Raw genomic sequence first — 9,983 nt, 5'->3', positions numbered from 1 at the left:
CACGGTACACTATTCCCTATATAGTTCCCTAATTTTGACCAGAACACCATTGGCCCTGGTATAAAGGGAATAGGGTGCCATTTAGAAGGAAAACGTTCATCCATGAAGGAAAAATATTAGAAAATGGTATACTGTATAGACAAAAGACCGTATTTAGAAAAGGGCCACCTTTCCACCATATGTATTATCAAAACCATTTGAATTATTTTACTTGTGAAAAATAAATAAATAATTATATTTTAAGACATTCCAGTGTTACGTCATCTGTCCCTGACCTCAGAATGCCAATACCCCAAAATCACCTCAGTGCATTGATTAAATAGTGCATCATATGCTATCTTCATGAGCAGTTCAGCACAGCACGACAGCCTGCTGCTGGTTGGCCCGTCCACCAGTGTCTTCCCTGGAGAACATGAATATTAACTAGATTGGGAAAGAGAAGGGAGACGACAGACTTATCGTTCTCTCTCTCTCTATATATATATATATATCTCTCTCTCTGCCTATATTTTAGTGCTTCCTCTCTCCCCCTCCCTCTCAGTTTCTCCCTCCTCCCCTCCTCCCTCCTCCCTTTTTCTCTCTTAAACCCACACCCTGGTGCAGACCTAGACGTGCAGAAACCGGAAGACACTCACAGCCTTGTCTACCTCCATCTCTTTCCAACCTTGCCCTGGAGGATTAAAGCACACTGCTGTGTGGAACAAAGGTAAGCCTCAGTCTCTCTCCTCTCTCTCCTCTCTCTCTCATCCCATTTTTATTCATTTCGCTTTGTCTCTGTGTACTGAAACAAAGGATCTGGGTTGTGGCTGAACACTAAAGTGTACTGATCTGATGGAGGGATGGAAGGATAGAGAGAATTAATTAATAAAAAGATAGATGGAGAGAGTAAGAGGTGCTGTGGTAGGATTTGAGTAGAGCAGGGTTATGAAGTGAGCAAGACAGGACTGAGTTGAGTTGGTCTGGGGCTGAACTAGAGCTGGGATGAAGCTGAGCTAGGGCTGGGATGGGGCTGAAATAGGGCTGGGATGGGCCTGAGGTAGGGCTGGGATGGGGCTGAAATAGGGCTGGGATGGGGCTGAGGTAGGGCTGGGATGGGGCTGAGGTAGGGCTGGGGTGGGGCTGAAATAGGGCTGGGATGGGCCTGAGGTAGGGCTGGGATGGGGCTGAAATAGGGCTGGGATGGGGCTGAACTAGGGCTGGGATGGGGCTGAGGTAGGGCTGGGGTGGGGCTGAACTAGGGCTGGGATGGGGCTGAACTAGGGCTGGGATGGGGCTGAAATAGGGCTGGGATGAGCCTGAACTAGGGCTGGGATGGAGCTGAACTAGGGCTGGGATGGGGCTGAACTAGGGCTGGGATGGGGCTGAACTAGGGCTGGGATGGGGCTGAAATAGGGCTGGGATGAGCCTGAACTAGGGCTGGGATGGAGCTGAACTAGGGCTGGGATGGGGCTGAACTAGGGCTGGGATGGAGCTGAGCTAGGGCTAGGATGGAGCTGAACTAGGGCTGGGATGGGGCTGAACTAGGGCTGGGATGGGGCTGAACTAGGGCTGTGATGGGGCTGAGGTAGGGCTGGGATGGGGCTGAACTAGGGCTGGGATGGGGCTGAGGTAGGGCTGGGATGGGGCTGAACTAGGGCTGGGATGGGCCTGAACTAGGGCTGGGATGGGGCTGAGGTAGGGCTGGGATGGGGCTGAACGAGGGCTGGGATGGGCCTGAACTAGGGCTGGGATGGAGCTGAGCTAGGGCTGGGATGGAGCTGAGCTAGGGCTGGGATGGGGCTGAAATGGGGCTGGGATGGGGCTGAAATAGGGCTGGGATGGGCCTGAGATAGGGCTGGGATAGAGCTGAAATAGGGCTGGGATGGGGCTGAACGAGGGCTGGAATGGGGCTGAGGTAGGGATGGGAGGGGGCTGAGATAGGGATGGGAGGGGGCTGAGGTAGGGCTGGGATGGGGCTGAGGTAGGGCTGGGATGGGGCTGAACTAAGGCTGGGATGGGGCTGAACTAGGGCTGGGATGGGGCTGAACTAGGGCTGGGATGGGGCTGAGGTAGGGCTGGGATGGGGCTGAGGTAGGGCTAGGATGGGGCTGAACTAGGGCTGGGATGGGGCTGAACTAGGGCTGGGATGGGGCTGAACTAGGGCTGGGATGGGGCTGAACTAGGGCTGGGATGGGGCTGAGGTAGGGCTGGGATGGGGCTGAGGTAGACCTGGGATGGGGCTGAGGTAGGGCTGGGATGGGGCTGAAGTAGGGCTGGGATGGGGCTGAAGTAGGGCTGGGATGGGGCTGAGGTAGGGCTGGGATGGGGCTGAGGTAGGGCTGGGATGGGGCTGAACTAGGGCTGGGATGGGGCTGAACTAGGGCTGGGATGGGCCTGAACTAGGGCTGGGATGGGGCTGAGGTAGGGCTGGGATGGGGCTGAGGTAGGGCTGGGATGGGGCTGAGGTAGGGCTGGGATATGGCTGAGGTAGGGCTGGGATGGAGCTGAGGTAGGGCTGGGATGGGGCTGAGGTAGGGATGGGATGGGGCTGAGGTAGGGATGGGATTGGGCTGAGGTAGGGCTGGGATGGGATGGGGCTGAGGTAGGGATGGGATGGGCTGAGGTAGGGATGGGATGGGGCTGAGCTAGGGCTGGGATGGGGCTGAACCAGACTGGGATGGGGCTGAACTAGGGGTGGGATGGGGCTGAACTAGGGCTGGGATGGGGCTGAACTAGGGCTGGGATGGGGCTGAGGTAGGGCTGGGATGGGGCTGAGGTAGGGCTGGGATGGGGCTGAGGTAGGGCTGGGATGGGGCTGAGGTAGGGCTGGGATATGGCTGAGGTAGGGCTGGGATGGGGCTGAGGTAGGGATGGGATGGGGCTGAGGTAGGGATGGGATTGGGCTGAGGTAGGGCTGGGATGGGATGGGGCTGAGGTAGGGATGGGATGGGGCTGAGCTAGGGATGGGATGGGGCTGAGCTAGGGCTGGGATGGGGCTGAACCAGACTGGGATGGGGCTGAACTAGGGCTGGGATGGGGCTGAACTAGGGCTGGGATGGGGCTGAACTAGGGCTGGGATGGGGCTGAACGAGGGCTGGGATGGGGCTGAACTGGGGATGGGATGGGGCTGAGGTAGGGCTGGGATGGGGCTGAACTAGGGCTGGGATGGGGCTGAGGTAGGGCTGGGATGGGGCTGAACGAGGGCTGGGATGGGCCTGAACTAGGGCTGGGATGGAGCTGAGCTAGGGCTGGGATGGAGCTGAGCTAGGGCTGGGATGGGGCTGAAATGGGGCTGGGATGGGGCTGAAATAGGGCTGGGATGGGCCTGAGATAGGGCTGGGATAGAGCTGAAATAGGGCTGGGATGGGGCTGAACGAGGGCTGGGATGGGGCTGAACTAGGGCTGGAATGGGGCTGAGGTAGGGATGGGAGGGGGCTGAGGTAGGGCTGGGATGGGGCTGAGGTAGGGCTGGGATGGGGCTGAACTAGGGCTGGGATGGGGCTGAACTAGGGCTGGGATGGGGCTGAACTAGGGCTGGGATGGGGCTGAGGTAGGGCTGGGATGGGGCTGAGGTAGGGCTGGGATGGGGCTGAACTAGGGCTGGGATGGGGCTGAACTAGGGCTGGGATGGGGCTGAACTAGGGCTGGGATGGGGCTGAACTAGGGCTGGGATGGGGCTGAGGTAGGGCTGGGATGGGGCTGAGGTAGACCTGGGATGGGGCTGAGGTAGGGCTGGGATGGGGCTGAACTAGGGCTGGGATGGGGCTGAAATAGGGCTGGGATGGGGCTGAGGTAGGGCTGGGATGGGGCTGAGGTAGGGCTGGGATGGGGCTGAACTAGGGCTGGGATGGGGCTGAACTAGGGCTGGGATGGGCCTGAACTAGGGCTGGGATGGGGCTGAGGTAGGGCTGGGATGGGGCTGAGGTAGGGCTGGGATGGGGCTGAGGTAGGGCTGGGATGGGGCTGAGGTAGGGCTGGGATATGGCTGAGGTAGGGCTGGGATGGAGCTGAGGTAGGGCTGGGATGGGGCTGAGGTAGGGATGGGATGGGGCTAAGGTAGGGCTGGGATTGGGCTGAGGTAGGGCTGGGATGGGATGGGGCTGAGGTAGGGATGGGATGGGGCTGAGGTAGGGATGGGATGGGGCTGAGCTAGGGCTGGGATGGGGCTGAACCAGACTGGGATGGGGCTGAACTAGGGGTGGGATGGGGCTGAACTAGGGCTGGGATGGGGCTGAACTAGGGCTGGGATGGGGCTGAGGTAGGGCTGGGATGGGGCTGAGGTAGGGCTGGGATGGGGCTGAGGTAGGGCTGGGATGGGGCTGAGGTAGGGCTGGGATGGGGCTGAGGTAGGGCTGGGATATGGCTGAGGTAGGGCTGGGATGGGGCTGAGGTAGGGATGGGATGGGGCTGAGGTAGGGATGGGATTGGGCTGAGGTAGGGCTGGGATGGGATGGGGCTGAGGTAGGGATGGGATGGGGCTGAGCTAGGGATGGGATGGGGCTGAGCTAGGGCTGGGATGGGGCTGAACCAGACTGGGATGGGGCTGAACTAGGGCTGGGATGGGGCTGAACTAGGGCTGGGATGGGGCTGAACTAGGGCTGGGATGGGGCTGAACGAGGGCTGGGATGGGGCTGAACTGGGGATGGGATGGGGCTGAGGTAGGGCTGGGATGGGGCTGAACTAGGGCTGGGATGGGGCTGAGGTAGGGCTGGGCTATGAAAGGGGCAATGCTAGCCAGGAGTGCATTTTAATATCGTGGAACAGTGCTGAGACTCAGGAAGAGACAAGATGGCAAGGATGCAGAGATTAGAAGGTGAATAGGAAGAGAGAGAGAGAGAGAGAGAGAGAGAGAGAGAGAGAGAGAGAGAGAGAGAGAGAGAGAGAGAGAGAGAGAGAGAGAGAAAGAAAGAAAGAAAGAAAGAAAGAAAGAAAGAAAGAAAGAAAGAAAGAAAGAAAGAAAGAAAGAAAGAAAGAAAGAGCAGGGTAGGCAGAATGGCTGGTGTCATGTTGGAGGCAGAATGGCTGGTGTCATGTTGGAGGCAGAATGGCTGGTGTCACGTTGGAGCCAGAATGGCTGGTGTCACGTTGGAGGCAGAATGGCTGGTGTCATGTTGGAGGCAGAATGGCTGGTGTCATGTTGGAGGCAGAATGGCTGGTGTCATGTTGGAGCCAGAATGGCTGGTGTCACGTTGGAGGCAGAATGGCTGGTGTCACGTTGGAGGCAGAATGGCTGGTGTCACGTTGGAGGCAGAATGGCTGGTGTCACGTTGGAGGCAGAATGGCTGGTGTCATGTTGGAGGCAGAATGGCTGGTGTCACGTTGGAGGCAGAATGGCTGGTGTCACGTTGGAGGCAGAATGGCTGGTGTCACGTTGGAGGCAGAATGGCTGGTGTCATGTTGGAGGCAGAATGGATGGTGTCATGTTGGAGGCAGAATGGCTGGTGTCACGTTGGAGGCAGAATGGCTGGTGTCATGTTGGAGGCAGAATGGCTGGTGTCACGTTGGAGGCAGAATGGCTGGTGTCACGTTGGAGGCAGAATGGCTGGTGTCATGTTGGAGGCAGAATGGATGGTGTCATGTTGGAGGCAGAATGGCTGGTGTCATGTTGGAGGCAGAATGGATGGTGTCACGTTGGAGGCAGAATGGCTGGTGTCACGTTGGAGGCAGAATGGCTGGTGTCATGTTGGAGGCAGAATGGCTGGTGTCATGTTGGAGGCAGAATGGATGGTGTCACGTTGGAGGCAGAATGGCTGGTGTCATGTTGGAGGCAGAATGGCTGGTGTCATGTTGGAGGCAGAATGGCTGGTGTCACGTTGGAGGCAGAATGGATGGTGTCACGTTGGAGGCAGAATGGATGGTGTCATCCAAGATGAGAGGAAAGGGGACCAGCCAAGGTCAAATAACTGACACATGATGATTTCTCTCTGCCTCTCTCCCTCCCTGCTCCATCTCTCTCTCCATCCCTGCTTCATCTCTCTCTCTCCCTGCTCCATCTCTCTCTCTCTTCCTGCTCCATCTCTCTCCCTCCCTGCTCCATCTCTCTCCCTCCCTGCTCCATCTCTCTCTCTCTCTCCCTGCTCCATCTCTCTCTATCCCTCCCTGCTCCATCTCCCTCCCTGCTCCATCTCTCTCTCCCTCCCTGCTCCATCTCTCTCTCCCTCCCTGCCTCATCTCTCTCTCCCTCCCTGCTCCATCTCTCTCTCCCTCCCTGCTCCATCTCTCTCTCTCCCTGCTCCATCTCTCTCTATCCCTCCCTGCTCCATCTCTCTCCCTCTCCCTACTCCATCTCTCTATCCCTCCCTGCTCCATCTCTCTCTCTCTCCCTACTCCATCTCTCTATCCCACCCTGCTCCATCTCTCTCTCTCTCTCTCCCTACTCCATCTCTCTATCCCACCCTGCTCCATCTCTCTCTCTCTGCTCCATCTCTCTCTATCCCTCCCTACTCCATCTCTCTATCCCACCCTGCTCCATCTCTCTATCCCACCCTGCTCCATCTCTCTCTATCCCTCCCTGCTCCATCTCTCTCTCTCCCTACTCCATCTCTCTCTCCCTCCCTGCTCCATCTCTCTCTCCCTCCCTGCTCCATCTCCCTCTCTCCCTCCCTGCTCCATCTCTCTCTATCTCTCCCTGCTCCATCTCTCTCTCCCTGCTCCATCTCTCTCTATCCCTCCCTGCTCCATCTCTCTATCCCTCCCTGCTCCATCTCTCTCTCTCTCCCTGCTCCATCTCTCTCTCTCTCCCTGCTCCATCTCTCTATCCCTCCCTGCTCCATCTCTCTATCCCTCCCTGCTCCATCTCTCTCTCTCCCTGCTCCATCTCTCTCTCCCTCCCTGCTCCATCTCTCTCTCCCTCCCTGCTCCATCTCTCTCTCCCTCCCTGCTCCATCTCTCTCTCTCCCTCCCTGCTCCATCTCTCTATCCCTCCCTGCTCCATCTCCCTCTCTCTCTCCCTGCTCCATCTCTCTCTCCCACCCTGCTCCATCTCTCTCTCCCTCCCTGCTCCATCTCTCTCTCCCTCCCTGCTCCATCTCTCTCCCTCCCTGCTCCATCTCTCTCTCCCTCCCTGCTCCATCTCTCTCTCCCTCCCTGCTCCATCTCTCTATCCCTCCCTGCTCCATCTCTCTATCCCTCCCTGCTCCATCTCTCTATCCCTCCCTGCTCCATATCTCTATCCCTCCCTGCTCCATCTCTCTCTCTCTCTCCCTGCTCCATCTCTCTCTCTCTCCCTGCTCCATCTCTCTCTCTCCCTGCTCCATCTCTGTCTCTCTCCCTGCTCCATCTCTCCCTGCTCCATCTCCCTCTCTCTCCCTGCTCCATCTCCCTCTCTCTCCTTCACAGCAACTATGTCTGACAAACCTGACCTGACAGAGATCACCTGCTTCGACAAGACCAAACTGAAGAAGACTGAGACGATAGAAAAGAACCCCCTGCCAACCAAAGAGAGTGAGTGATCATGTGTTTTAAAGGGTGTCGTAGGGGAAGGTTTGTCTCTGCAGTTCTCTCTCTCTCTCTCTCTCAATTCAATTCAAGGGGTTTTATTGGCATGGGAAACATAGGTTAACATTGCCAAAGTAGGTGAACTAGATAATGTACAAAAGTGAAATAAACAATAAAAATGAACAGTAAACTTTATACTCATAGAAGTTCCAAAAGAATAACGACATTTCAAATGTCATATTATGTCTGTATACAGTGTTGTAACGATGTGCAAATAGTTAAAGTACAGAAGGGAAAATAAATAAACATACATATGGGTTGTATTTACAATGGTGTTTGTTCTTCACTGGTTGCCCTTTCCTTATGGCAACAGGTCACACATATTGCTGCTGTGATGGCACACTGTGGTATTTCACCCAGTAGATATGGCAGCTTATCAAAATCGGGTTTGTTTTCTAATTCTTTGTGGATCTCTCCCTCTCTCATAGGTGGTCAGTTCGACCGCTGTCAACCTTCCTTTAGGCCTGCAGTATACAAACACTTGTCTACTACAAATCACTGAATCAGCAACATCACTCTCTCCCTTTAGGCCCAGGTCAAAGTAGTGCACTATATAGGGAACAGGGTACCATTTGGGACAGACACTGTATCGCCTCTGCAATGCAACCACACACCACCGGAGCCCAACTCACATTCAAATCACCATACAGGTGTGTGCACTGACATGCATGTCTTCCTGTCTTCTGTTTCAGCCATTGAACAGGAAAGGAAAGGGGACGCAACGCCTTGATGTGACTTGGTGAAGAGGCCGTGAGGAGGAAAACAGGAGAGGAGGCAGAGATGCCACCAACAAAAGCACTTTGTTTGTCTCAGTATTCTACTTGAAGTGACTTTGTATTGTATAACAGGGTGCTGTAGGGCCCTGGGAGATGCAGTAGTGGAGGAGGGTACATGGGATGCATCCCTAATGTAACCCTATTCCTTATATAGTGCAATAATATTGACCTGGTCCACTATATAGAGAATATGGTGTCATTTGGGACACAGATTGATATCTTCACAGGGGTCTATCTATCATCAGGGGAATATAGTTATAGCCTGGCTGCCAGTATTGGGCCAGAAACAACACCTAGCCCTTACCCCCTGGCCTCTACCCCTTTACTCCCTAGCCTCTACACCTTTACTCCCTAGCCTCTACCCCTTTACTCCCTAGCCTCTACCCCTTTACTCCCTAGCCTCTACCCCTTTACTCCCTAGCCTCTACCCCTTTACTCCCTAGCCTCTACCTAGCCTCTAACCCTTTACTCCCAAGCCTCTACCCCTTTACTCCCTAGCCTCTACCCCTTTACTCCCTAGCCTCTACCCCTTTACTCCCTAGCCTCTAACCCTTTACTCCCTAGCCTCTAACCCTTTACTCCCTAGCCTCTAACCCTTTACTCCCTAGCCTCTAACCCTTTATTCCCTAGCCTCTACCCCTTTACCCCCTAGCCTCTGCCCCTTTACTCCCTAGCCTCTACCCCTTTACCCCCTAGCCTCTACCACTTTACCCCCTAGCCTCTGCCCCTTTACTCCCTATCCTCTACCCCTTTACCCCCTAGCCTCTGCCCCTTTACTCCCTAGCCTCTACCCCTTTACCCCCTAGCCTCGACCCCTTTACTCCCTAGACTCTACCCCCAAGCCTCTACCCCCTAGCCTTTACCCACTTACTCCCTAGCCTCTACCCCCTAGCCCATACTCCCTAGCCCTTACCCCCTAGTCTTTACCCCCTAGGCTCTACCCCCTAGCCCTTACCCCCTAGCCTTCACCAAATCAAGTCAGGCATCCAGGCTAAGAGAGGTCGGGGAGAGGAAGGTGTGGGGATTATGGAGGTGTTTTCATAATTCACTTTTTACTTTTCTTTATGAAATAAAGACAAAAGGGTGTAATACAAAACAACAGATTTGAGTCTGACTTTCTCTGATGATTACTGATGTTTGAGAATATTTAGTAGTCTCAAAGGGGGTATGGACAGTCCCTAATGAGAATATATAGCAGTCTCAAAGGGGGTATGGACAGTCCCTAATGAGAATATATAGCAGTCTCAAAGGGGGTATGGACAGTCCCTAATGAGAATACATAGCAGTCTCAAAGGGGGTATGGACAGTCCCTAATGAGAATATATAGCAGTCTCAAAGGGGGTATGGACAGTCCCTAATGAGAATATATAGCAGTATCAAAGGGGGTATGGACAGTCCCTACTGAGAATATATAGCAGTCTCAAAGGGGGTATGGACAGTCCCTAATGAGAATATATAGCAGTCTCAAAGGGGGTATGGACAGTCCCTAATGAGAATATATAGCAGTCTCAAAGGGGGTATGGACAGTCCCTACTGAGAATATATAGCAGTCTCAAAGGGGGTATGGACAGTCCAGTCCCTAATGAGAATATATAGCAGTCTCAAAGGGGGTATGGACAGTCCCTACTGAGAATATATAGCAGTCTCAAAGGGGGTATGGACAGTCCCTAATGAGAATATATAGCAGTCTCAAAGGGGGTATGGACAGTCCCTACTGAGAATATATAGCAG

At 54.8% G+C, this 9,983-nt stretch overlaps 1 protein-coding gene across 1 annotated transcript; it reads left to right on the top strand.

The window, feature by feature from the left end:
* The first annotated feature begins 467 nt into the window (after positions 1 to 467).
* Positions 468 to 9,351, top strand: tmsb2 (thymosin beta 2). Its single transcript, XM_035759589.2, has 3 exons — positions 468 to 706; positions 7,318 to 7,422; positions 8,169 to 9,351. Exons 2-3 carry the CDS (start codon positions 7,323 to 7,325, stop codon positions 8,204 to 8,206), a joined length of 138 nt encoding a protein of 45 aa, XP_035615482.1. The 5' UTR covers positions 468 to 706; positions 7,318 to 7,322; the 3' UTR covers positions 8,207 to 9,351.
* Positions 9,352 to 9,983: the final 632 nt, after the last annotated feature.

Source organism: Oncorhynchus keta, chromosome 4, assembly GCF_023373465.1.
Source record: "Oncorhynchus keta strain PuntledgeMale-10-30-2019 chromosome 4, Oket_V2, whole genome shotgun sequence".
NCBI classification, from domain to species: Eukaryota; Metazoa; Chordata; class Actinopteri; order Salmoniformes; family Salmonidae; genus Oncorhynchus; species Oncorhynchus keta.
This window is presented reverse-complemented; position numbering and strand designations above follow the sequence as displayed.

Bases quoted from the DNA above. Each gene is read 5' to 3' on its own strand.
- tmsb2 (XM_035759589.2), top strand. From the start codon at position 7,323: ATGTCTGACAAACCTGACCTGACAGAGATCACCTGCTTCGACAAGACC. The intron at 7,423-8,168 runs GTGAGTGATCAT...CTTCTGTTTCAG, and splicing joins CCCCCTGCCAACCAAAGAGA to CCATTGAACAGGAAAGGAAA.